Source organism: Bos taurus, chromosome 18, assembly GCF_002263795.3.
Source record: "Bos taurus isolate L1 Dominette 01449 registration number 42190680 breed Hereford chromosome 18, ARS-UCD2.0, whole genome shotgun sequence".
In the NCBI taxonomy this organism is placed as follows: domain Eukaryota; kingdom Metazoa; phylum Chordata; class Mammalia; order Artiodactyla; family Bovidae; genus Bos; species Bos taurus.
The window spans coordinates 50,956,569-50,981,736 of NC_037345.1; the positions used below are offsets into that span (position 1 = coordinate 50,956,569).

The following is a 25,168-nucleotide window of genomic DNA, read 5'->3' on the forward strand; positions in this document are numbered from 1 at the left end:
CGCCTAAGCCTGAAGGTCAGGGTCCACGCCCGAGCAGAGAGGCAAACTCCCAGATGGAAAAGGGCCTTTGTGGGTGTCTTGTGTTCCAAGCTCTAAGAGAAGAGGCCTATTTCTGCCCCCTGGGCAAGGACCGAAACTTGGTGCACCACAGCTCCTCTCTCCCTGACCCAGAGTCTCTTCTCTCTGTGTATTGTACTAGCCAAGGGCACAGCCTCTGAAGCCAGACTGTCTGGGCTCAAATCTTAGCTCTGCCACTTACTAGCCACTAGTTAAGTTGTGTGACGTCAGGCAAGTCACCAGACCTCTCTAGATCTGTTTCTTCATCTGTAAAATGGGGATGTGATCACTGTGGTCGATTCAAACTTCTTGCTCACTCCTCCCATTGAGAGATGAGGGCTGGACTTCGCCAGTGGTACAGTGGATAAGAATCCACCTGCCAATGCAGGGGACACAAGTTCAATCCCTGGTCTGGGAAGATTCCACGTGCTGTGGAGCAACTGAGACTGTGCTCTGGAGCCCGTGCTACACGACAAGTCACTGCAATGAGAAGCCCACATGTCATAACTAGAGAAGCCCCCACTTGCCGAAACTAGAGAAAGTCCATGCATAGCAACGAACACCCAGTGCAACCAATAAAGAAGTAAATTTTTTAAAATTAAAAGAGAGAGAGATAAGGGCTGATTCCTGACCCCTTGTATCTGGGAAGAGACTAGCTTGGCCAATACACAACAGCAGACCTGAGGCTCTGGGACTTTCAAGGCTAGATCAGAGGCAGCTGCCACTTTTACCTGGGCCTTGCAGAATACTCCTTCTCAGAACCCAGCTGTCATGCTATGAAAAGCCAGCATCACGTGGAGGAGCCATGTGTGGGTATCCCAGCTGTCATTCCCAGCTGAGCTGCCAGCTGCCATCAACTGCCTGCCCGTGAGGGAGCAGCCTGAGTGGCCAGCCCAGGGGACTGTTCAGATGACTGTGGCCACACAGGAGGCCGTAACGGATAAGGCGCCTTAAGTGCTGATGTATGATAGGGCCTCACACTTCATAATGCCACTACTCCTGGCAAAGTCACCATTCTTGCTATCTGGTTCCAGAAGGTTCTCTCACTCCATATCTCTCACTGGGGCTCAGGGTGGTCTTGTGGGCTGGGGCAACTAGGAGACCTGGGCTCCAGCCCTGCTCGGACCTGCTGGAGGACCAGCCCCCTTTCCCATGCTCCTCACTACACCCATCCGTGCACTGGAGGCGCCCATCCACTCTCCACCAGCTCCTGGGGCTCTCGGGGCCTCAACTGCCTTGATGTAATTTGGGGATGATTCTCACCCACCAATGCTGGTGTGACGATCCCAGATGGTGACTTCAACATGCCAGCGCTGGCCTCCTTCCTCACCTCCTGTCTTCCCCTGACATGACTCCCTGAAGGATCCCCCTGGCTCCACCTCTGGTCCTCACCCTCCCCTGCTCAGAAGCCCTCGGTGATTCCCCACCATCTCCAGGAAAAAGTTTAGCTCCCTAACTGGGGGTTTGGAGTCTCAACCTGCCCCACATCTCCCCATGGCTTACAGTTTGATCAGGAGCTGGGCCTTTGCACAAGCTCCTCTCTTTGTCTTGAGCACGTTCTCCCTTCCTGCCAGCACACTTCCTCCGCTTCTCCAGGAAGCCTTCCCCGATGCCCCCCGGCTGGGTGAGGGGTCCCTCCAGGTTCTGACTTTCCAATACAACCTCCATTTCTCTGGACCAGGACCATCTGTGTCCACGTCTGCCTCCCCTGCAACCGAGGAGGCCCACAGGACCGGGCCTGGGCCTGCTCATCTTGGGGGTCCCTCCCCGATTCTGCCCACCAGGGCCTGGTGCTGAGCAAGGGCTCAGGAAATACTGGATGAAGGAAGGAAGAAACACACCAGACAGAATACTGAAGCTGACACCTCCCCTGTTGGCTCTGGCCAGAGCCCCCAGGAACATCACAGAGACCTAGAACTGTGGTCTGGAGAATGCAGAAGAACCATTCAGCCAGGCCGGGCAACCAGACCTCCCAGAATCTTACCAGCCTCAACCACACTATAAAAGCTCTGTCCCTAGAATCACAACAAATACATCTTTGTCAAGTGTCTGCCGGGGGACGCCGGCTCACCATCTGCCTTCCTGAAGTCCCTCCCTGAGTCCAAGTCCTTCTGTTTCCATCCAACAGAGGCCTAATCCCTAGACTATGCTGGACAGAGATCTGAGCCCAAATGCCCCTGCTTTTCAAAGGCTTAATGCCTCTTATTCATAAGGATGTTATGAATCCTTACGAGGAGCGGGCCCAACAATGTGTGAACATGGTAAAAAAAAAAAAAAGTAAGTGTATCATTTGTTTCCTTTTTAATAGATGGGGGAACATGTTGGTTCTTAGAGGTGATAGACACTGGGAAGCATAGGGCCTCAAGGAGGGATCCAGAAGTCTCCCAGACTCCTCCTGACCCCAACATCCAGCCAACCGCTCCCCAGGTCTCAGGGGTGAAATGTCACACGTCTCTCAGCATTCTCCATGCCTCTCCACCCACTTAGTTCCTACCCCAATTCAGAACTCATCCTTTCCCACAAGACAAGAACACCAAGTCTCCAGTTTGCCCCTCACCCAGCCTGACAGTGACACCTCACTCCTGCTCAAAATCCCCCTCTGGCCCCCCATCAATTCCCAGAGAAAAGTCAAGCTGCTCATTGTGACATTTAGGGCCTTTCCGCCCCTGTTTCTGGCCCCCTTTGCTCTTCCCAGCCAACAGTTTGGCCAGATCAGATGAGCTGAGACATGGCTCTGAGACCCACCAGTCCTCTCTTTTATTTTGCTGGCGGCACATGGGATCTTAGTTCTCCAACTAGGGATCGAACCCATGTGCCCTGCAGTAAAGACTTAACCGCTGGACCATGAGCAAAGCCCCACCAGCCCTTCTTTTGTCTTCATGGGGCTGTTTGCTTTTTTCACCTGGTATACTCCTAACCCTGAATATTCATTGGAAGGACTGATGCTGAAGTGGAAGCTCCAATACTTTGGCCACCAAGTCCGAAGAGCTGACTCACTGAAAAAGACCCTGATGCTGGGAAAGCTTCAGGGCAGGAGGAGACAGGGGTGACAGAGGATGAGATGGTTGGATGGCACCCACGGACTCAATGGACATGAGTCTGAGCAAACGCCAGGAGACAGTGATGGACAGGGAAGCCTGGCCTGCTGCAGTCCATGGGGTTGCGGAGAGTCAGACCAGACTTAGCGATTGAACAACACTCCAGTGCATGTTTCAGAACCCTGCTCAGTGGCTGCCCCTCTGTGACTCCCAGCAGAGTCTTTTCACTCCTCTAGGCCCGTCTACCCAACCAGGCACCTCCTTCCGTCTCAGCCCTGAGCACACTGGAGGATGAACGTCTGTGTCTAGCCTTACCATCCCCAACCAGGCTGGAGCTCTTCAAGGCCAGAGAATAATTTACATCCCCAGTGCATACACAAACTTCCCACTCTCTTCTCAACCCCTAGATGAGGATGGCCCCCACACTGGGGACAGACACACTCAACCCCAAGAAACGCGCTTCACCCATAGCCCACACAACAGCCATAGAGACCTTCTAAACCATAAACTGAGTCATGACTTTCCCTGTTCAAAAACCTTCCATGGATGCCTCGTGTCCCCAAATAAAGACCAAGCTCCAAAGCCTGCAAAAGGAGGTCTGGCATGACCCCAGCCCTGTCACACCTCTGGTCTTTGCCCAGGATCTCCTCTGGGGGACTCCCACCTCTCCCTGGAGGCCAGCTCCTCATTTGCTGCCAAGGGAGGCCTTCCTGGACTTCTCTAGCCACTGCCTTAGATTGCTGCTTCACCTCCTTATTGTCCTCAGGGCACAGCTCAAAATCACCACATCCTAAACCTTCCGGTTCCTCCCAACCCTCCAGCCTCTGGCTCACTGTCTCCTTGGATTCTGTCCTAACACACAGATATCTTAAATAATCTGCCTGCAATGCAGGAGACCTGGGTTCAATCCCTGGGTTGGGAAGATTCCCCTGGAGAAGGGAACAGCTACCCACTGCAGTAGTCCTGCCTGGAGAATTCCACGGACAGAGGAGCCTGGCGGGCTACAGCCCATGGGGTCGCAAAGAGTAGGACATGACTGAGCAACACACACACAAAAGCATCATACACTCGTATTTCCGGGCCTTTGCGTGGGCTATTCTCCTTACCTGGAATGCCGTTTTGCTCTCTCCTACATTCACCTCTGGTCTCAGGCATAGCCCAGGCTAAATCAGATGCCATCTCTGAGGTTATCACTCCCTAGGGGTGGGTTTGTTTCCCCCACTAGACTGGGAGCCCAGAAGAGTAAAGATGGGGCCTTTGCACAGGCTATTTCCTCTTCCTGGAATGCTTTTCTCCTCCTCCTGGCTGATTCCCATAGGTCTTTAGTCCTCAGCTCAGACATCTCCTCCTCCAGGAAGCCTTCTCTGCTCTCACTCACCCCACAGGATCAGCCACCTCCTCTGGGCACCCCCAGGTCCGTGGGGTTCCCCATCAGAGCCCCGACCACTCCGGGTTGAACTATTAACATGTTTGTCTCCGCCACTAGATTCCAAGCCCCAAGTCATCACGGATTGCTGAGGCTTGTGGGTCTCTCTGCTGAATCCCAGTGGCAAAGACAATGCCTGGTACATGAATGACTGAAAAAATGCTTTTGTTGAAGTACTTTAAAAAGAACAACACTAATAATCCTAAGACCATTTATTGGATATTTATTATGTACCAGGCACAGTAAGTACCTGCTCTCATTTAATTGCAATAGCCCCAGGAGGTGAGTACTATTACTATCACCACGTGCAGGGAGGGAAAGCCAAATCTTAGAGAAAGGAAGCCACCTGCCTAAATTCACAAAGCTAGGAAGAAGCGGAACGCAAATTTGAAGCCAGGTGGCTGGGCTCAAAGCCTGAGTTTCCAACAACTTCTTTTTAAATGAAGATTAAAAAAAATTTTTTTTAATTTATTTTTACTTTTTTGGTCACATCCAGCGGCATGCAGGATCCTAGTCACCACTAGAGATGGAACTCAGGTCCCCTGCCCTGCAGTTGAAGCACTGAGTCTTCATTGCTGGACTGCCAGAGTAGTCCCTAAGTATCTAAGGATTACTCTGAACAGCCCACACTGATGCTGTGGCTTGTAATTGTCCATCTGAGGCTGGTTGCAACTCCCCGACCAGACTTCAAGGCCTTCCAAGGCAGGGCCCAGGTTGGCTGCATTTTAGAGCAAAGGGCCTGGACCCGTTCGTGGTCAGTGGATGAATGAGGGCACAAATGAATGAATTAGCGCACCAGCGGGTGTGTGACCCACGCGGCCCCACTCACCCTCGATGAGCCATTCGCAATTGCCATTGACGCTGTAGTTGCCCGCACCATCTGTCACGAAGCCTGGAGCCTCCCGCAGCACTTGCCGCTGCCCCTTGCAGTCCCCTGCCTGGGCTCCAGGAGACAGTGGCCCCAGCACGGCCAATGATACAGCCAGCGCCACAGCCAGAGCCCGACCCAGGGCCATCGCCGCCTCCTCCCGTACTGAGGGGTCGTAAAGCCCCGGAGAGGGCCTTCCACCCCGTTTGAAGCCCTGCAAATGCGACCTCTATGGATGGGACATGGCCTTGTAGACCAGCGGGGTCCAGGAGCCGCTGAGACAGCCGTTGTCGCCGGGCTCTGGAGATGGAGGGGTGGGCCCTACAGACCCATGGAAAACCCTGTAATGGGGGTCGTTATGGTCGGGGCAGACCCTTAGGGGCCATGGGAGTCTCTTGTAGACATGGGCCCCCATAGGCTAGCTGACCCCATAAACGATGTCCAGCAGTTACAGTCGCGGGCCGCTGCAGGCCGAAACGGACCTTATAGACCACTCGGGTCCCCAGTGGGCGAAGAGGTGTACAGTTCGGCGGGGGCCTACATCAAGGATGCGGGCACGTCCTGGACCGGAGGGTCCTCCGGGAGAGAACCCTCCAGCCAGGGGCGGGGCGCGAGCGGCTGCCCCGGGGCAGAGTCAGTCTTCAGGGGCTCAGGCCTGGACCCCATAGACGAACTCGCTTGCTCACCCACCCGCGACTCCCGTCCGAGCCGGATGAGCCAGATCAGAGAGACGAGGGGACACTCGGGCGAGAGCGGCCACGGGAAGAACGCGGGGAGGACGAGAGGGAGGGGGCCTAGCAGCCGCTGTGGGATAAAAAATAAAGAGGAGGCGAGAAGTTGCAGAGACGCAGGTCAGAGCGGCCCTGGGAGGACTGCAGAGCACCCAACCCCACCCCTCCACAAAGGGAGACTTCCGGAAACTTCCCCGCCCATTTGTTCCTAGACGCAGGCGCAGCAGTGACCGCCTCGGCCGGTGAAGTGAGAATTACACATGCGCGGTGCTCAAATCTTAATCCGAACTCCTGGTGCAGGTGGCTGAACAAAGCATCGGCCACTGGAGGGCGCTTCTACCTATAACTGGGGCAGAGATGGTAAAAATAAAGCTGTACAGTAAGAGGACTCTGCTAGATGATGATTCATACCTTCAGGGCTCTCCGATTATGGGTCAACAAAAGGTCAGGTTATGCAGGTCCCTCACAAGATGCCATTTCACAGTTGGGCAAACTGAGGTCCCGAGCCTGGAACGGTTCGTGTTCAGCCCAGTCTCTGAGCACTATCAAGATGTAAAAGAGTCCATCTTAAAGATAAAAACTCAACGAATCTTTATTTTGGCAAGAAGGGGGAAAAGTCTTTCTGCCAAGGACCTGAGGGAGGGCCTCCGGGATGGAGATAGGGTGGGCAGAGTACGGGTCCGAGGTCACAGAGATCCAGGGGAAGGTTTCAGAGTCGAGAGTAGCTTCACAATATCTGTCCTGGGAGCAGTGGCTCGGGGTCGCGGATTCCTGGAGAGCCTCAGGCAGGGTCCCGGCGATCGTCACTGGTGTTCCGGGTCCGGCGGGGTCAGAGGTCTCGGAGGGGGCCAGGGGGCCGGAGGTCACGGAACAGCGGGAGCCCAGAATCCGGTGCCGCTCGGGGCAGGGGCTGAGGGAGGGGACGGGGAGAGCGGCTCCCGCGGGACCGTTTGGCACAAAAGTCAAAGGGGGACTGGGAGGGAGCGGGACACTACGCACCCCTACCTGGGCACGAGGGGTGGGGAGGTTTGGCAAGGCCGGGAATGGCAGAGCCCTGGGGCCGGGTTAGAGAGGGGATCTGGAGCCCGGCCGGGGCCCGGCGCGCGGCCCATGGGGCAGGGGTGCTCAGACCGGGGGTGCGGTGCCCCCGGCCGTGTGCATGCTGAAGTACTCGGTGAAGCCGGTGTGCGGCGCCGCTGTCTGGGGCACGAGCGGCTGGTAGGGCGGCGTCGGGCCATCCCAGCTTGGGTCGGCCGCCTTGGGGAACCGAGAGGAAGGGGGCGGGGAGGCCGCGCCCGGCTCGGCCATGGTCACCACGCGGCCCCTCGGGGCCACCGCCGCCGCCACCGCTGTCTCCTCCACCTGCTTCCCGGCCTGGGAGGGGGGTCAGGATCAGATGCCGTCCTGGACCCACGGAGGGGCAGATGCAGCCCCGAAGGCCCATCCCCCTCCCCGCGATGATCCCCCCTCCCGAGGTGTGGGCTCAGGGGTCAGTCAGGGGCGCCTGGGCAGTGGGGCCAGGTACTCAAGCGGGGGCGTCGGGGTGCGCCGGGCGAACTCCGGCGGTGGCCGGGGAGGTGGGGGAGAACCGCGGAAGGCCAGCGGCGGCGGGGGCACCGCGCGGGGTGTCTGAGGGGGCGTACGCAACAGCGCCAGGACCCAGTCTGGCAAGGTGGGCGCGGGCGCCGGGGGTCGGTCGCGGCGCGGCGTGGGGGCGCGGGGGTTGCGAAAGGCAGGGGGTGGGCTCAGGCGCCTGGGCGTGGAGGGCGGTGGAGGGGCCGGGAGCGGGGTCAGGTACTCCAGGGGCGGCGCCAGCAGCTCCTCGGGCGCCGGGGGCGCGGGGCTTACGCAGGAGGCGGGCGGGGGTATGGAGAAGAGCTCCGTGAAGTTGGGCACCGAGTCGCTGATGAACGTCACGTTCCCATAGACGTGCTGCGGGAAGGCCTTGTCTGCGGACTGGCTGCCTCCGGGGCCTGGGGCTCCGGCCGAGGCGATCTGCGACGTGCGCACGTGGTATGGGAAGTTCTTGTTGGCCGCCGAAGGGCGTGTCATGATCTGGGGTGAAAGGCAGGCGCAGGTTGGAGAAGGGCTGTCCAGGCCTCAGGCTGCCTTCATAAACAGGAGCCCTAAGGATTCTCCTGTTCACTCGATACCCCCGCTTCTCTGAAACCCTTGAACTGGATGTGGCACCTCCTCTGGGCTCTCACAAAGTCCTGAGCTCTAACTTTCAGTCCGTCACTACTCTGCAGGCGCTTTCTCAGTCAAAGCCCTGAGCTCCCAGTTATCACTGAATGGTTAAGCTGCAGCATCCTATGATATCTAGTAGGATGTGGGTGTACTAAGTCGCTTCAGTCGTGTCCAACTCTCTTCAACTCCATGGACTGTAGCCTGCCAGGCTCCTCTGTCCATGGGATTCTCCAGGCAAGACTACTGGAGTGGGTTGCTGTGCCCTCCTCCAGGGGATCTTCCCCACTCAGAGACTGAACCTGGATCTCTTAGGTCTCCTGCATTGGCAGGCAAGTTCTTTACCACTAGCACCGCCTGGGAAGCCCATCTAGTACAATAGTTACTAGCTATCTGTGGCTATTTAAATTTAAAATAACCAAAATTAAACTAAAACTTTAATTTCTCAGTCACACTGGCCACATTTAAGTGTTCAGTAGCCACATGGGGTTAGTAGCTATTGTATGGGACAGCACAGATGGTAAAATATTTTCATAAACAGAAAATTCAATTGGAGAGCAACTGACAGACTCTAGAAAGTTAGCTCCTTGATGGCAGGTACTTGATGGTTCTTTTCCCTGCTGAATCCCCAACATCTTCTAGAACAGTGCCTGACACATATAAGCTCTCAATAAATAATGGTTGAATGTAGACATGTCTCTGGATTAGCTGGGAGGCCACAAGGGCAGGGACTGGGGTGACCCTAGCACTGCACATAGGAGCCCAGCTCAGTCCCTCCAAGGTTGTTGCTGAATAAGTGAACAAGGAGCTGAAACCAGAGCGATGGAATGCCTGCTGGTGGTGGAGCTGTTCTGAGCCAATGTGAGTGTTTTTAGGAAGGAACCTGGGCGAAGGTGAAGTATAGTAGAAAGGTTACTGTGTTCTGAGCCTGCACCCCACCTCCTGGCCCCACAGTTCACTGAGTATAGGACCTGCGGCATGCTGCTTACACTCCCAGAGCCTCACTGCACAAAAGGAGTTGCAGTGCCTACGTGGAGATGAAAAGAGGGTGGAAATGAAAACCGCTGGTGCAGACTCTGGTACATGGTGTGTGCATGTGTGCTAAATTGTGTCTGACTCTGTGCGACTCTATGAACTGCAGCCTGCCAGTCTCTATCCATGGGATTCTCCAGGCAAGAGTACTAGAGTGGGTTGCCATGCCCACCCCCAGGGGATCTTCCCAACCCAGGGATCAAACCTGCATCTCTTAGATCTCCTGCATTGGCAGGCAGGTTCTTTACTGCTAGCACCACCTGGGAAGCCCTGGCACATGGTGGGTTCTTAGCATTTCGCCTCTCTCTGTCCCTCTGTGACTTCCTGCAGAGCCTCAGGAGGAATCATCCCAGGAAAGTGAGTCTGTACCTAAGTCGGGTTCCAGGGTAGAACATGGGGAACCTGGCCCCCTCTCTCAGTGGCTGAGTATATTCCCAACAAAGAATACATGGTGGACCCATCAAGTCAGGAGCTGGGACCCTCAGCAATGCCTATTTTCCTGTCTGGTTCCCACTTATGCCAGATCTTAGAACCCCACCACCCCCACCAATGGCCACGGAGCCTGGCAGGTCACTTCCCCTCTCTGGGCGTTAGCTTCCCCTCTCTGTTTGCCCTGGGGCTGCTCTGCCAAGTAAACAATACAGCAGAAATAAAGGCATATGGGTGTTCCCAGCATGAAACAGGGTGGTTTGAGAAAGGTGCCCACTGAATGGTTGATGGATGGATGGAAGAATGAATGAACAGAAGGACTGGACTGTCTCCCAGAAAGCCAGATAGGATGTAAACCAGAGCAAAGAAGAGAGTTGGTGTTAGTAACCCCTGCTGCCATTCAGATCTAGGCCCCCTGGAGCCCCAGCCTGACCCACCCCAGTGGCTTCGTCCTGTGATGGAGTGGCAGAGATGGGAGAATGTGAAGGGTAGCGGGAGAGTAGAGACCAAGGGGCTTAGGGAAGGCTGTGGAGATACAGAAGGGGAAAGTGAGAGTCCGGGGACCCAGGGTCAGGATGGAAATGGGGATGGGGGCAAAGAAAGAGAGTAGGGCTGGGGGAAGAGCCCAGGACACAAAAGTAGGAGAGAGGAATAGAAGAGGGTGGACTCTGGGGGATACAGTGGAACAGCCTGCAAAGACCCAGCAGGCTCTCAATAAGCATGTGTTGAATGCCTAAAGGATGAATTGAAGGAAATGGATCAAGCACTCAGAACAGAAATTCAGGCAGCTCAGGGGTGGATGGCCTCATGCATCCTCCACCCACTGGTTTCCCACTGCCTCCCACCCTGGATGCCCAGCCTCACCAGGAACACGCCGTGGGCATATAGATGGATCCCCAACTGGATTCCATTGACAATCTTCTCCCGGGCCCACTTGGGGATCCCGAAGTTGGCGATCAGGGCCATGACCGGAACTGCAAAGAACCTGAAGGGGAGGCAGTGGGTCTGTAGAGACACCATCCCTGCCTTCCACCCCACCCCATGGCCCCAAATCCCCTGCTATGCACACACACACACACACACACACGCCCCAAGTGGGTCCCAAATTGGAGGGAAGCCAGTGTGACCTTCAGAGCCAGATGTTAAAAGGAGACAGGAATCCCACTGGCCTGGGAAATGTGGTGAGGGGGGTGGGCAAGCAGTAGGTTGAATTTAACTCAGTTCTAACCCCACCCCAAATTCTGGCACCTGATAGGAAATCAAAGATGTTTGATGACTGAATTAACATATGATAATAATAATTAAGGAATTGCTGCATGCCAGACCTGTTACTAAGCATTTCATGAATACACACTCATGTAACTCTCACAGTGACTCTATGAGGCAGGTACAATTTCCATCCCTATTAAACAGGTGTGGAAACTGAGGCAGAGAGAATTTAATTGATGTGTGTAATGTCACACAATTTACAAGCTTTAGAAAGTGAAGTAAAAGTGTTAGTCACTCAGTCATGTCCAACTCTTTGCAACCCCATGGACTGTAGCCTGCCAGGCAAGAATACTGGAGTGGAAAAAAAAAATAATAATAATATTGGAATGGGTTTCCATTCCCTTCTCCAGGGGAATCTTCCCAAACCAGGGATCAAACCCAGATCTCCTGCTGCATTGCAGGCAGATTCTTTACTATCTGAGCCACCAGGGAACCCCCACAAGCTTTAGAACTGGGATCTAAATCCAGGTAATCTGGCTTAGAATCCACCTACTTGGGACTTCCCTGGTGGTCCGGTGGCTAAGACTCCACACTCCCAATCCTGAGTTTGACCCCCAGTCAGGAAACTAGGTCCCACGTGCTGCAATTAAGAGTTCACATGCTGCAACTAATGATCCCACATGCCTCAACTAAGACCCAGCGCAACCAAATATATAAGTAAATAAATATTTAAAATGCATATATGAGAAAGTAAATCATTTAAAAGAATCCACCTACTTTACTGCTGTGTGTGTGTGCTAAGTTGTTTCAGTCGTGTCCGACTCTGCAACCTTCTGGACTGTGTAGCCCACCAGGCTCTTTTGTCCATGGGATTCTCCAGGCAAGAATACTGGAGTGGGTTGCCATTTCCTCCTCCAGGGGAATCTTCCCCACCCAGGGATCAAACCCATGTCTCTTACATCTCCTGCATTGGCAGGCGAGCTCTTTACCACTTGCACCACCTGGGAAGCCCATAACTTTGCTGCTGCTGCTGCTGCTAAGTCACTTCAGTTGTGTCCGACTCTGTGCGACCCCATAGACAGCAGCCCACCAGGCTCCGCCATCCCTGGGATTCTCCAGGCAAGAACACTGGAGTGGGTTGCCATTTCCTTCTCCAATGCATGAAAGTGAAAGTGAAAGTGAAGCCGCTCAGTCGTGTCCGACTCTTAGTGACCCCATGGACTGCAGCCTACCAGGCTCCTCCAACCATGGGATTTTCCAGGCAAGAGTACTGGAGTGGGGTGCCATTGCCTTCTCTGAACTTTACTGCTATGCTATGTTAATGAAAAGAATCACAACTACTTTTTGTTGGACATTTACTATGTGCCACACTCAAAGCCCTTATCTGTTGCCCTATACAACTCTCAAGACACCCATTTGCAGGAGATACTCTGGACAATCCCTCTTTCTGGGTAGGCAACCTGAGGCTTTTATAGTTTTTTTCACTTTGGGAAAGGAATCGTTTCCAGGTTACACAGTGAGTAAGTGGCAGACTCTGGTGACAGCTGCCTAACTTAAAGTCCATCTGCCTCCCAGAAGAGGGTCTGAGTTGAAGACAGCCATTTCTGGGGAGCCGGGGAAGGCATGGACAGGTTGGGGGCCCAGCACATCTCACCAGAGGGTGTAGGCAGCAAAGAAGGGCACGTAAAAGGGCTGCTTCTCCGGGAAGTGGCGCAAGGAGACGAGCACAGCATAGGAGAACCACACGTAGGCCGCCACCTGCAGCCCAATGAGCCCGTAGCCCGCTGGCGACTCATAGGTGTACAGGACCTGGCCCGGGTCAAAGAACTGGACCCAAGGGAGAGGGTCAGTCACAGCCCTGGCCTTTGGCCCTCCTCACAGGGACCCCAGACCCCACCCTCAAATACCCTCAAAGGGCTCAGAGGTACTTGATCAAGACAGAAGCAGTAGGAGAATGAGAGATGGAGATGAAAGGATAGACACAGAGAGAGAGTAAAAAGATAGAAACTATCCCTGCTACCATGGCCCAGCACAGAGCTGAACACCACCAAGTGTAAGTTTTTCTGTTTGCACCGAGTTGATAAAGCAGGTCTTATTTTCACCCCATTTTACAGAAGGGGGAAACTGAGGCTAAGCAGGAAGCCTTTCGGCCAAAGTCAAGGTGATATATAAAGCCTTAGAGAAGTCCCCTGGGGTAGGTAAAACCCTCCTCATTTTACAAAAGAAGAAGCAGATTTGGGGGTGGGGTGGGCATCAGTCAAGGTCAACCAGCTGGGAAATGGGAGAGCCAGAGTGGACTCCAGGTCTGTGTGACTCCTGAACTTAGTCACGACACTGAGCATGAAATGTGACAGACAGCGAGAGACAGAAGGAGGAGAGCCACGTAGAGAGACGGGAATGCACTTAGGGAGACAGATGGAAAGGCGGAAAACCACCGAGTGGGAGAGCCAGGAAGAACACTAGCAGACAGGTGGAAGAGGCCACTAAAAGCTTTGCGGGTAGGGAGGACGGAGCAAAGCCTGAGCTTTTAGGGGGACTCACCTCGGCCTCATAGATGAGCAGCGCCACGTGTGTGAGGGTGTACAGGGTCATGTAGACAGACAACTTCACCGAGCCTGAGTGGCTGATGCGGCCCCTGGCGACAGGCCGTGAGGGGAGACAGCAGGGGTGGGGGCCGTCAGAGAGGAGGGGGTGGCCACCCCCTCCCCCAACCCAATCTCTGCCCTGCCCCCCTGCCCAGCCACCCTATCCCTGCTGTGCTCCCTCCCGCCCCAGCATGGGCACCGTGTCACCGTGAATCCCTTCCCCAGAAGGATCAGCATCAGCAGGAAGATGAGGAAGCTGGAGGAGAAGAGCAGCTTGGCTGGTAGAAGGAGGAGAGGGCAGCTCAGACGCGGGCTCCGCCGGGGGAGGAGCCCCACACCCTCCCGGGCCCACTTCTTTCTCACCCAGGATCTTCAGACTCTCGTTGCCAATGCCATCCGTGGCATACTGGCCCCAGTAGATGCAGAAAAATAGGAGGCTCAGGACTGAGGGGAGGACAGGCAGTGAGAGGAAAGGACAGACACCGGCTTTAGAGCATCACTCTTCCCTAGCACTGTGATCCAGATGACCAGAGCCCTTCGTTCATCCCTATCAGGATTTAGACTCTACTCCTGCCGACTTCCTGGGATGCTCTGAAGTCCAGACCCCCAGCCCCTCCTCCCTCAGACCCAGGAGTCCAGATCCCCAGCCCCCCTCCCTCAGACCTAAGAATCCAGGCCCCCAGCCCTTCCTTTCTTAGGCCTAAGTATCTGAGCCCTAAGCTCCTCCTCTCATAGAACTCAAAAGTTAAGATACTCTAAACCTCACCCTCCATTCCTGCTGCAGCCATGAACATTTTATAAGTCGTGTGAAGCAACTGACGACCTTTCAGCAAATCTAGGAGGAGGATAAGGGAAGGCTGTACACAGACAGATTGGCTGCCCTCCAACCTTGTCCCCCCTCCCCCATCTTCCCTCTCCCCTCTCGCTCCGCCCCTGCCATGGGCTGGACTCACATCCAAAGTAACAGGAGAGGAGGAAGATGAGGATGAAGATGAGGAGGAAAGTCACATCGGTCTCCAGGATCCCTGCCAATTTGGCAGAAGGAAACCCTGCAGTCAGGAGGGGTCTTCCCTCAACAGGCTCCCAGTTCTAGGTTCCCACTGAGATGCTGGGTCCCCAGGTGCTCACCAAATTCATCAGCAGAGAAATGCCGCGTCCAGAAGGACTTGCCGTTGGTGAGGACCATCTCATACTCCAGCTGCAGCCCATCTCCCTGTGGGGAGTGTGGTGGCCTAAGGAAGGGGGGCAGGGGTAGCCCTGGGCAGGGAAGGGGTTGGCAAGAAGGCAAGGAGGAGAAGGCCCCGGTCACTTACACCACACTTGCTGAGCGCGATGTACCACCACCTTTCACGCACGGAGCGGAAGCTGCGGCCACTGGAGCAGCTCAGGTAGCGAGTTCCCTCCTCTGACACCACCTGGGGAGGAGCGCAAAGGCTGAAGCCTGCCTGGACCTGGGCTTTCAGCACCTGCCCATTCCCCCAGGCCAGGCCCATACCTGACAGCCTGACCAGGCATACTGGGTAGTGAGGTTGATGACCTGGTTGTTCTCTGGCCTGATCACTGACTCCTTAGCCAGGCAGTCCTAGGCAAGGACAGGGATGTGGTCACTCCTTGGCGAGCTTCAACCTTGTCCCCCCACCACCTTCCTCACAGACTTCACCTTGTCCCCTGCCTTGTACACGGCTGGCCACTGGGATGGGTCATCGAAATAGAGGAGGATGTTCTGACAGCACTTGGCCTGCAGACCCAGAGATGTGGGGAGTTGGAGAGCTGGGGTAGCCCTTGCCTTGGGAGGCCAAGGGGGTGTCCAGCCTCAGCATGGTGAGTGATTGGGGAAGGCTCACCTCAGGGTATCGGAAACGGAAGTCTAGTCGGCCATAATCCGAGAGGAAGCAAAATCTCGTCAGGAACACCCAGTCCTGGAAAAGGGGCCCACTCAGACTTTCTTCTGAGCCCCTTGAGAACTCTCCTTGACTCCATAGTCCCCCCCCTCAACTTTTCCTCCCTACCCTGGAGTTCCTGGTTTCCTAAGAAACATAAAGGGGACCAGGTCACCTCCAAAATTCTTCTGTTATCCTTTCACCTTGGTTCCAGGATTCCTGCTTCGGATGTCCCCCAAGTTTCTTCCCCTCCTTTCAAACACTTCTCCCATTTCTCAGGTGCCAGAGAAAGCCTGGAGGGCCAGATCCCCATCCTGGACATCTTTTGTCACAGACACACACACACACACTGGACATCTTTTGTCACAGACACACACACACACTGGACATCTTTTGTCACAGACACACACACACAAACACACTGGACATCTTTTGTCACAGACACACACACACACAGGACATCTTTTGTCACAGACACACACACACACACACACACACACACACACACACACACACAGGTCCCAGAACCCATCAGATGCTGGGGAGTATTCCAAATAGCCCCCTCTGGGTCCTGAGCAGGAGAGTGAACTCAGGCTCTCTTGCAGTGAAAAGTGCTGTCCCTTCAGCACCACCTCGGCGTCCCCCACCCCCACCCCAAACTCTGACTCTCCCAACCCCGCCCCGCTCCTCGCCCAACTCTGACCTCAATGTCCCTCCTACAATCCCCGAGGCTCCTCTCTACCCTCGGGGCCGCCTCAGCCTCAACCCAGACCCAGTCCCTCATCGCCCCTGGCCCCAAGCCCCCAGGCTCTCAGGGACCTTCCGGGAGAGGCGGCAGGGGGCGGGGCGGCACCTTCCCCCTTCTCTCCCTCTGGTCCCTCGGGGGCCCGGCGGGTGGCAGGGGAGGGCCGGGCGCGCTCACCTCCTTGGAGCTGAGGTTGCCCCGCACGTACTTAGCCCGGGCGCGGGGGGGCAGCGGCAGCATTAGGAGCAGCAGCGGCGGCAGCAGGCGGCGCAGAGCGGGCGCGCGCGGGGGCTCCATTCCACCCGCTCCGGCCCCGGCCCCGGCCCGGGTTCCGCTCCGGCTCCCACTCCGGCCCGGCGACGGTGGCGAGAGCGCGCGGGCCGGCTGGCGCGCGGCCCCGATTAAAGGGGCCGCTGGGCACCGCGCTCCCTGCCTTCTCCTCCGGGATGACCCAGCCTGGCCCCTATCTAACCGCCGTGGGAAGGTCCGCCCCTTTCCCATCCGCACCACACCTCTCCAGCCCCAGTACTCCCCTTGGGTAGTCTCCTTGATACCTCAGGCTCCTGGTGTCCTAAAATGAACTCCAATGCACTCCCCCAAGTCGAGCATCCTCCTCCAGGCTGCCATCTCAGGATGACCCACAACCCCCAGGCCCCAGCTCTGTTCTGACCTCCCCTCAGTTTAGCTCCCAAATAGCTCTTTGATTACCCATCCCCGCCCCCATGACAGCCAACACCAGCTGTGGCCACTCCACATCCCATGCACCCTGTGAAGTTCCTACAGAAACACAGAGGCAGAGTGGGTAAACCACCAGTTCTGGGTCACACAACTCCGAGGTGGTAAAGAGCCCTCAGCCACAACCGCTACAGCCTGACCCTGTCCTGTCACTGCTTACCAGGGTGTGAAAATCAGTTGCCATGAGGCAGAGGGGGTGGTGTTACAAGAAACCCACAAGCAGACTCTGAAATCAATTGCTTGGGTTCAAATCCCAGCATTGCCATAAGCTTCCTAAAAGACCTCAACTGAGTCACACCTGTGTGATCTCCCAGCCAGTCCCCTACACCCTGGCACTGACTTTACGGTTTCCCTGTGGGCAATGGGGAGCCCTGGAAAAGCTTTACAGAGTACAGTCCAAGCCCCTCCGCTTCATTTTCCCAATCAGATTCCAACACATGTTTAGCTTCATCCCTCCCCCTCCACTGAAGAAAATTTGCTGCTCCTCAAAATACCATTTTAAAAAAATTTCCAAGTCAAGAGGCCAAGCAGGGAACATAAGCGGGTGAAATGCAGAGTGTTGACCCCACAAAAAAGGAGCCTCTGCAACTTAGCTTCAGCCAGTTTTTGACAGGAAGGAGAGTAAGTCTGATATGCCAGTTTCTCTGCTTTCATTCTGGGTTTTTTTTTTTTTTTTTTTTTGAGAGAGAAGCCAGAAAAAAATTTTTTTAAAAAGCTGATTTGTAACAGTAGATAATTGATTCAAAAATGTTAAATATATTGTAGACCAAAGAAAAAAGTCTGCCACTATACCCAGGCTTCATCTGTCATTCCTGCCCTGATCCTGCCCACACACTGTTCTTCTGCCCACCAGACCAGAAGCCTCTCATACGCAGAGCCCAGATGTGACTCATGCTAAGTCCCAGCATGGTCTAGGGATACAGGCAGAATGGGCCTTACACGTGCTGGTCCATAGAGGAGCATTTCTAGATTGCCTGGAATGTTCTGTTTCTCCTCTACTAGCAAATTTTTACCGAACTTGAAAAATACAAGGGTCTTTTGTCAACTCCTCGTCAGCAGAGTAGAGTCATCACTCCCTCCTTGGACTCCCCAGCCCCTGGACTTCTCTTTCAGATGCCACAAGGGCTGAAACTGTGTTCACCACTGTACTGGGAGTCCCCTGGAGGCACAGCCTCAGTCTCATTCACTCTGGAGCCCCAGCATCACCAGAGTCAAGCACAAAGTTGGCCTTAATGGGTGGATCTGTTAAGACTGACTGGAGGTCTCTGGGCCGAGGACGGTGACAAATGACAGTACCTTTCCTTCCACTTTGGACCCAGAACTCAAAGCTAGGGAAAGCTGCTGTCCTGAGCCAGCCACTCACTAAAAATCAAGACGACTGTGAAGAAGACACTTTATTGAGGTGATCAGAGTTGGAGATTCCTGCCCCCAACCCAGCCTCAGCCTGCTCAGTACAGTCTCATGGGTGGAAAGGACCAGGCCTCTGGGCTGCTCTGAGCCACCATCCAGGAGAGGCTGGGCAGCGGTGCTGGGGGGCTGGGGCTCCAGTCCAAGGCAGAGCTTCGGGGCAACAAGGGTGATGGTGGCTGGGGCAGGAGTTGTGGTGGGCCAATCCCCCAAGGCCGGGGAGGAGGCGGTGTGGCTACCAGCCAGATGCTTTTCAGTAGATCAAAGGCTGTTGGGGGGCCCCAGGCTGCCCCAGATGGCGAAGGCAACGAGGATAATGGGGGTGGCCAGGGACCTTTCGGTGGTGCCAGGCTCACTTGGTGCACAGTAGGAGTGCTGGAGGTGGGAGGCACAGCAAAGGTGAGCTCCTTTGTTCCCTGCCGCCTCCTCTGCCTCCCCTCCCCTGGGGCCTGCTCAGGACTGTTGATCCAGGAAGGTGTCATTCTTTGCCTCTTAAGGGCCCCAGGATCAGTCCCTGGCACAGAGGAAAGAAGCATGAGGGACAGCTGAACAAGAGCAGACAAAGAAAAAGGGAGTTTAGGAGGCAGGAGGTAAGCTCACCTGGCAAGTGTGGCTGGCAGCCCCGGAGCACCAGGGTAAGGTCAGGCACACAGCCATGGCAGGCCTGTAAAGTGCCCACAATAGCATCCCTGGCCTCTTGAACTAGGTTTCTCCTAGGGAAGGCTCGTGGCAGAATCAGCTGACATTGCAGCTCCCCCAGCAGCTGCTCCAAGTCAGGGAGCTGTGGGGGACTGGGGGGGCCTGGGCCCGAGCCTCCAGGCACCTGGTTTTCCTTGCCCCTTGACTGTAGGGATGGTTGTTGGCCCCTGCCTGGGCTTGGGGAGGACTTGGTGGTGAGTGCAGGGGTGCCCAACTCCAGAGACTCACTGCTAAGCAGCCGGGCCACGTCCAGAGATTTCACCTCATGGTTGAAGAGACCCCGGTGGTCCCGGCTCAGGCGGCCCTGGGTTATGACCACAAGCTTAGCAGCAGTAGGGGCAACAGAATTCCGCAATACCATATGTGGATCCCGACTGGCCACGGGAGGGTGCTGATAGGTCAGCGGCTGCCGACTGCCCGCCAGCGCCTCGTTACGCTCCCGCCTGGTCTTCCGACGGCGGACACGACCAGGCTTCTCAGGCTGCTGGAAAGGCTTGGGGGCTGGCTCCCCGGGATCCATGGTGCCCTGGAAGATAAGGACAGGATAGTCATATGAGAAGAGATGATTTAGGGTGAAGTGGGAGTACTATTTAGAGACTTAAAATGAGAGAAATGGATTGGTAGAGAGCAATCAAAAAAGGTTTGGTCAGGGAAAGATGAGGGAAAAGGCAGAGTCATAGGGGCAGGATGGGGTCAAGGGAGTCATGCTGAATGGGAAGATCTGTCAGAAGATAAAGGGTTAGATGGAACGAGAATGTGAGGAAATCATGGATGAGGGATGGGAAAAATGAGGGATGGGAAAGGGATCATGATACTGGAGAGATCTGGTGAACCAGATAGGGACTTTGGACAGAGGAGAAATCCAGGGGGAGAGGAAGTACTGGAGAATGCAGAAAGTGGAGAGACGGTAGCAAGAGAAAGGCAGCAAAGAGAAGAGAAGTTGGAGACACAGAGTAAGCCGGCAGGACAGAAAGGGCAGCAGAAGAGTTATCAGGGACTGGGGCCTGGTCATGGAAGGGGCGTAGACCTCAAGGCTGGGTGAGGCACGTGAGGTAGGGATGGGGGTACAGTTGATGAGGGTATAGCGGAGGAAGGGCACCTCACCTTCTCCTATCCCCAACGAACCCCGCCCCGCCCTGCCCACTCCACGTGGCTGTGGGGGACAATGGCTTCTTTTCCGCCGTGACCCCAGCTCTCTCGATGCGCCTGACGCTCTTCCGGGCCTCACACAAGGCCTCCTGCACGCACGCACGCACGCACGCACGCATGCGCGAGCCCCTCCCACGCCCTTTGGCATCCAGTTCCGGAGAGTCACAGGCCCAGAGGCACGTGCCAGCTGCCCGCGGTGCCGGTTATAGTCCCGCCCCTCCCAGCCTCACTTTCAGAAATCTCTTTCATTTGTCCTAAGCACCTTCTATCCACCTTCAATCTACCAATTGGCCTAGGTCCACTAGGCCCGCCCCCTTCCTCAGTGCTGATTGGTTTAGACATCTATTGGCGGATTTTCTCTGTAGAGCGGCAAGGTGCGGCGAAGCCAAAGGGGAGAAGGGCCGTTGCAGCCTCTATTCACAGCCAGTCCCCACGCAGTCAACAGGATTTATCCCTAGGGAATCAATATAGTGTCGTCATTTGGAGCTAGGCTTCAGAGCCACACTACCTAGGTTCCTATGCCCAGACTGGCACATTTGAGCTCTGTGACCTTGGCAAAGTATGCAACTGCTCAGAGCTTCAGTTTCCTAATCTGTAAAATGGAGTTGATAATCTTCTCCTTCTTATAACTGCTGTAAGTATGTTATAAGCGTCCAGCATCCAATTTGAAACAGCTCTTGTTGACTGGATGCCTCTAAACTTTCCCACTACACTTGTCCCCCTCAGTTCCCCCCCAACCCCACCCCGCTGCTTGCGGGATCTGTTCCCTGACCAGGGACAGAATCCCAGCCCGGGTTGTGAAAGCCTGGAGTCCTAACCACTAGTGCACCAGTGAACTCCCCCCTCAGACTCTCAAATCGAGCTATACCAGGGTTTTCCCCATACCCTAATAAGCTATATTGTGCATTACCTGGTAATATTGCTTGTCCAACCTTCATAATCTTACAAAGCCAAAAGCCTTAGGTACTACTCATAAGAAATCCTTCACCCTCAGAGTCCATCTCTTTCTCCTCCCACAAAGGTCCCCTGTACCTTTCTTAATCACAACCTTGATCCTTCCCTCAGTTGTGTGTCTGGAGTCTGCCTCCTCCAACATGGCTAGATGAAGGTCAGAATCAGACCTATTCCTTTAACACTCATTCAGCAAATACTTGTGAACAGCCACAGATAGTACTTGGTACTCTGAGTCAGGCTCTGTTCCAGGCAAGTGGATTGAGGCAAAACAAACATAATAAAATAAAATGCAATGCATCTCTGTATCTCAGCATCAACGTTCCTAGAAGGAATGAATAACTATGAAGGTCTCATTTGGGAGTGGAGCTACAGGAACATGATCAGGATTTTTAGGGGGTGGAACCCCGCCACCTGGTCCCCCAGAACAAGGAGATCTGGGAAGACTTGAGGTCTGAGATTAATTTGGGGCAGGAGGTGGGAGTCAGCGACCTTAGATGACCTTGGCTATGGATGTAGGTTTCAGAGCCCAGACACAACCAACTGAAGTCGGTCAGCCATAGGTTTAGGGAGGGGAGCGGAGGCCACAGATCTGTAAGGTGAGCTGCGCGGGAGGGGCGCCAAGCTAGACTTGGCCCTTGCAGCATCTCTAATTTCCCTTATCTTTCTGCATCTTCTACTACCCTCTCTGCAGGGTCAGTGATGTCTCTATTGCTAAAACATATAGTTTAGCTATTATGTCACAAAAACTGGTGGTTTTGAGCAGGGGAGGGCCATGAGCACAGAGGCTCACTAAAGTCCCAGCACTGCCTTACAGCTGAGCCGCTAATTTTCACATTTTGCCATCCTCCTTTTCTCTCCCCTACGTCTGAAGAAAATGGGCGCGTCCCTTCCTGGCCAGGTGCTTACGAGCCACCCCCTCAAGGGATCCAAGGAATGGACTCGTCCACTCCCCCACCACCACGTGAATGAGTGACACACATAACACCCCAACCCTGGCCCCTCCCCACACTTCTCGCCCTACAGCAAATGGTTTCTTCCCCCAGGACTGGCGCTAGATTTCCCCCGCCTACTCTCGGCCTTCAGGTATTTCGCTCCTCTCCGTGACCCCGGTAGGGTGGTGCCCCACCCCCCGCCCCCCCGGTATGCGGGATGGTCTCGCCTGCCCCCGCGCCCCCCGGTGCCTGGGTGCGCCAGCCGCCGCCGTGGCCCGAGAGACCGGCCGGAGCAGGAAGCGCCGGACGAGCCCACTGCGCGGTCGCCGTGGGGGAAGCGAAGGTTCCCAATTCCACCTCCCCGCCTAAGTGAAGGTTTCCGCCCCGGGAGAGGGGGCGGTGCCCGGGAATCCGTCGCGCCTTCCGCGGGAGTGCGGGCTTCGGCACCGTCCATTGTTGCCTGAGGGGTAGGGGTGGGCGTGGCGGCGCCACCTCCTCCCGGAACACTCTCCCGCCGACCGCGCTCGTTCGTCCTGCAGGAGCGGAGGCGAGTGGCAAGATGAGTGGAGACGAGAACCCAGCCAGCAAGCCCACGCCAGTGCAGGACGTGCAGGGTGACGGGCGCTGGATGTCCCTGGTGAGCGACCCCGCCCGCGATACTCCGGAGTCCGGGGCTGGGGGCGGGGAGGGCGGGGAGACTCTTGGGAGAGCTGCTGGTTCGCGCCGCTCTCGCTAGGAGATTGGGAAACTGAGGGCAGTTGGGGTGGTGCTGGCTAAGGAAGCGGGGTGGGGCGGGCACCGCAGCGTGCATGCCATTGACTCCCCTCCTTTACATCCCCAAAGCACCATCGGTTCGTAGCCGACAGCAAAGATAAGGAACCCGAAGTCGTCTTCATCGGTGACTCCTTGGTCCAGCTGATGCACCAGTGCGAGGTGAGGCCCGTCCCTCTCCTGCCCCACCCAGGCCTGTGCCTTCACCGACTCTCCTGAACCAGAGCCCGAGCCAGGCGGTGTGTGGGGTACTCAAAATACGTAGCACCGGACACCCAGAATTTCTGTATAATGTGCCACGTTCTACTGAGAAGGAAGTGTGTTGTATCCTGGCTTTTTGTCACATTGGGTTTGTGTATAGTGAGACTTAAAATGAGGCTTCTTGCAAGAAGATTGCCTACCATGAGGTTCTTTGTTTGCTTAAATTAGCGCACAGCCCTAATGGATTTCCAGAAAGCTATAGTTGTTTCCACAAAATGAAGGTCAGTAGGTCTCTACTAAGGGAGCTCAATTATTCTACCTATTCACTAAGAGATGTTAAACCATGACTTTCCTCAAAGTGAAGCTCAACTGGAATGCTGTTGGTTTGATGCCTGGCTCAAGCAGAATGAGTTTTCGTAGAAGGAGTCTTGCTTCTATGGGGATTCATGAAAGTGAGACTGTGATGGGTTTGCGTAAAGTGATGTTTGACCATATTGGGGTTTACTTAGGGTGAGATTTAACGAGACTGCTTTCATAAAACAAAGCTCTAACATGACGACATTTGGTTAAGTTTTGTATAGAGAGCAGTGGTCCGTGCTGATGATGCCCCTGTGCCCACACACTTCTTGCCCACAGATCTGGCGGGAGCTCTTTTCCCCTCTGCACGCACTTAACTTTGGCATTGGCGGTGACAGCACACAGCATGTGCTGTGGCGTCTGGAGAATGGAGAGCTGGAACACATCCGGCCCAAGGTGAGCACGGCTTGGGTGGGCAGCCAGAGCCCCCTCAGCCTGCCCCCCACACCACTGCTCCATCCTCTCTTTCCACAGATTGTGGTGGTCTGGGTTGGTACCAACAACCACGGGCACACTGCAGAGCAGGTGACTGGGGGCATCAAGGCCATAGTGCAGCTGGTGAACGAGCGGCAGCCCCAGGCACGGGTCGTGGTGCTGGTGAGAGAGGGGAGGGCAGGGGGAGGAAGAAGGGCTGTGGTCTGGGACCCCTTCGGGTGTAGCCACAGCTGCAGGGCTCTGGGCAGTTCAGCTCAGAGCAGTGGCTTTCAGGCAAAATCTCATGTTGAAGCTTTCTGTGCCCATCAGAAGTGCTGTGGCGAAGGACGTATTCGGGGGCAAATAGCCCCTTTTGTCCAAGGGACTGCTGGACACTCTGAAGGTCACTCAGTTGTGTCTGACTCTTTGCGACCCCATGGACTATACAGGGACTATACATTCACCAGGCCAGAATACTGGAGTGGGTAGCCTTTCCCTTCTCCAGGGGATCTTCCCGACCCAGGAATTGAACCAGGGTCTCCTGCATTACAGGAGGATTCTTTACCAACTGAGCTATCAGGCTGTTGAAAAACACAAAACACTTAAATAGCCAAGAGTGGTCAGACATTCCTAAGGTGAACCTAGCTTCCATTGCTTCTAAAAGGTTCCAAGTCTAGAATGAGGTGTCAGGACCATAGTTTGGAACCTGTGTTTCCAAAACCCCCATTTTCCCATCCCTAGTGTATTCTGGAGCTTAGGACTTCCTGATGGGGGACAGAGAAATCTGGCACAGAGGAACAGGACACCCAGATGCTGGTAGGATGCCTCCTCACAACCCCTTGTGCCTTCCTCAGGGCCTGCTTCCTCGGGGCCAGCACCCCAACCCACTTCGAGAGAAAAACCGACGGGTGAATGAGCTGGTACGGGCAGCACTGGCCGGCCACCCTCGGGCCCACTTCCTGGACGCAGACCCTGGCTTTGTGCACTCAGATGGTACCATCAGCCACCATGACATGTACGATTACCTGCACCTGAGCCGTCTGGGGTACACACCTGTTTGCCGGGCCCTGCACTCCTTGCTTCTGCGTCTGCTAACCCAAGACCAGGGACAGGGTGGTGCCCCCCTGCCGGAACCCAGCCCCTAAGCATCTGTCTTCCTACAACATTAAATTTTCATTTTTCAGTCTCCCATGTTCTGCTTTATGGCCAAGCCCATGTGGGTATCTAACTCCGACGTCTATCACCCTGCAGCTCTGCCCAAGGGAGGCCTCACCGATCCATCAAGGTATTCTGGTCCGTGTAGTCAGGCAGATTTCTGCCATCACAGTAGTGCTCCAAACAGGCACTGCCCATCAATAACCCACT

General features: G+C 55.2%; 4 protein-coding genes across 11 annotated transcripts in view; 1 reads left to right on the plus strand and 3 right to left on the minus strand.

Annotated features, from left to right (window-relative positions):
- The window catches only part of MEGF8 (multiple EGF like domains 8), a 40,928-nt gene extending 34,665 nt beyond the window's left edge, over positions 1-6,263 (minus strand). Inside the window, exon 1 of the mRNA XM_024979098.2 lies at positions 5,351-6,263. Within this exon, the coding sequence (XP_024834866.1) occupies positions 5,351-5,537 (187 nt within the window). The 5' untranslated portion in view covers positions 5,538-6,263. The remainder of the gene's footprint in view (positions 1-5,350) is intronic.
- A 424-nt stretch (positions 6,264-6,687) lies between these two features.
- On the minus strand, positions 6,688-16,551 carry TMEM145 (transmembrane protein 145). Of its 3 annotated transcripts, NM_001110441.1 has the most exons (15): positions 16,362-16,497; positions 15,404-15,478; positions 15,220-15,297; positions 15,055-15,141; positions 14,873-14,974; positions 14,688-14,772; positions 14,513-14,584; positions 14,326-14,394; positions 13,923-14,003; positions 13,759-13,837; positions 13,516-13,609; positions 12,629-12,801; positions 10,630-10,750; positions 7,969-8,175; positions 6,688-7,494 (listed from the first exon to the last, which is right to left on the minus strand). In NM_001110441.1, exons 1-15 carry the CDS (start codon positions 16,479-16,481, stop codon positions 7,246-7,248), a joined length of 1,692 nt encoding a protein of 563 aa, NP_001103911.1. In that variant the 5' UTR covers positions 16,482-16,497; the 3' UTR covers positions 6,688-7,245. The 3 variants fall into 3 exon arrangements, with proteins under 3 accessions (NP_001103911.1, XP_010813335.2, XP_059732640.1); XM_010815033.3 differs by lacking the exon at positions 12,629-12,801 and having other exon boundaries at positions 16,362-16,551; XM_059876657.1 differs by having other exon boundaries at positions 7,404-8,175; positions 16,362-16,551.
- A 1,747-nt stretch (positions 16,552-18,298) lies between these two features.
- Positions 18,299-22,030, minus strand: PRR19 (proline rich 19). 5 transcript variants are annotated; one of them, XM_010815038.4, is made up of 4 exons: positions 21,207-22,030; positions 21,085-21,115; positions 18,927-19,551; positions 18,299-18,840 (listed from the first exon to the last, which is right to left on the minus strand). In XM_010815038.4, the coding sequence occupies exons 3-4, from the start codon at positions 19,543-19,545 to the stop codon at positions 18,368-18,370; spliced, it is 1,092 nt and encodes a 363-aa protein (XP_010813340.1). In that variant the 5' UTR covers positions 19,546-19,551; positions 21,085-21,115; positions 21,207-22,030; the 3' UTR covers positions 18,299-18,367. The 5 variants fall into 5 exon arrangements, with proteins under 5 accessions (XP_010813340.1, XP_010813338.1, NP_001069103.1 ...); XM_010815036.4 differs by having other exon boundaries at positions 18,927-20,628; NM_001075635.1 differs by adding an exon at positions 20,437-20,628 and having other exon boundaries at positions 21,085-21,439.
- A 103-nt stretch (positions 22,031-22,133) lies between these two features.
- On the plus strand, positions 22,134-24,989 carry PAFAH1B3 (platelet activating factor acetylhydrolase 1b catalytic subunit 3). Of its 2 annotated transcripts, none has more exons than XM_059876518.1 (6): positions 22,134-22,211; positions 22,600-22,697; positions 22,904-22,993; positions 23,669-23,785; positions 23,864-23,968; positions 24,658-24,989. In XM_059876518.1, the coding sequence occupies exons 2-6, from the start codon at positions 22,620-22,622 to the stop codon at positions 24,946-24,948; spliced, it is 681 nt and encodes a 226-aa protein (XP_059732501.1). In that variant the 5' UTR covers positions 22,134-22,211; positions 22,600-22,619; the 3' UTR covers positions 24,949-24,989. The 2 variants fall into 2 exon arrangements, with proteins under 2 accessions (XP_059732501.1, NP_777090.1); NM_174665.2 differs by having other exon boundaries at positions 22,156-22,211; positions 23,864-23,986.
- Positions 24,990-25,168: the final 179 nt, after the last annotated feature.

Excerpts from the sequence above, each read along its gene's own strand:
- TMEM145 (XM_059876657.1), bottom strand. The coding sequence starts at position 16,481 with ATGGAGCCCCCGCGCGCGCCCGCTCTGCGCCGCCTGCTGCCGCCGCTG. Across the intron at positions 14,585-14,687 it reads TTTCTCTGCTGATGAATTTG|GGATCCTGGAGACCGATGTG; the intron begins GTGAGCACCTGG and ends CCAAATTGGCAG. Across the intron at positions 10,751-12,628 it reads TTTGCTGCCTACACCCTCTG|GTTCTTTGCAGTTCCGGTCA; the intron begins GTGAGATGTGCT and ends CCTCCCCTTCAG.
- PRR19 (XM_010815037.4), bottom strand. The coding sequence starts at position 19,545 with ATGGATCCCGGGGAGCCAGCCCCCAAGCCTTTCCAGCAGCCTGAGAAG. Across the intron at positions 18,841-18,926 it reads CTGCCAGCCACACTTGCCAG|GGACTGATCCTGGGGCCCTT; the intron begins GTGAGCTTACCT and ends CCTCTGTGCCAG.
- PAFAH1B3 (NM_174665.2), top strand. The coding sequence starts at position 22,620 with ATGAGTGGAGACGAGAACCCAGCCAGCAAGCCCACGCCAGTGCAGGAC. Across the intron at positions 22,994-23,668 it reads AGCTGATGCACCAGTGCGAG|ATCTGGCGGGAGCTCTTTTC; the intron begins GTGAGGCCCGTC and ends TCTTGCCCACAG. Across the intron at positions 23,786-23,863 it reads TGGAACACATCCGGCCCAAG|ATTGTGGTGGTCTGGGTTGG; the intron begins GTGAGCACGGCT and ends CTCTTTCCACAG.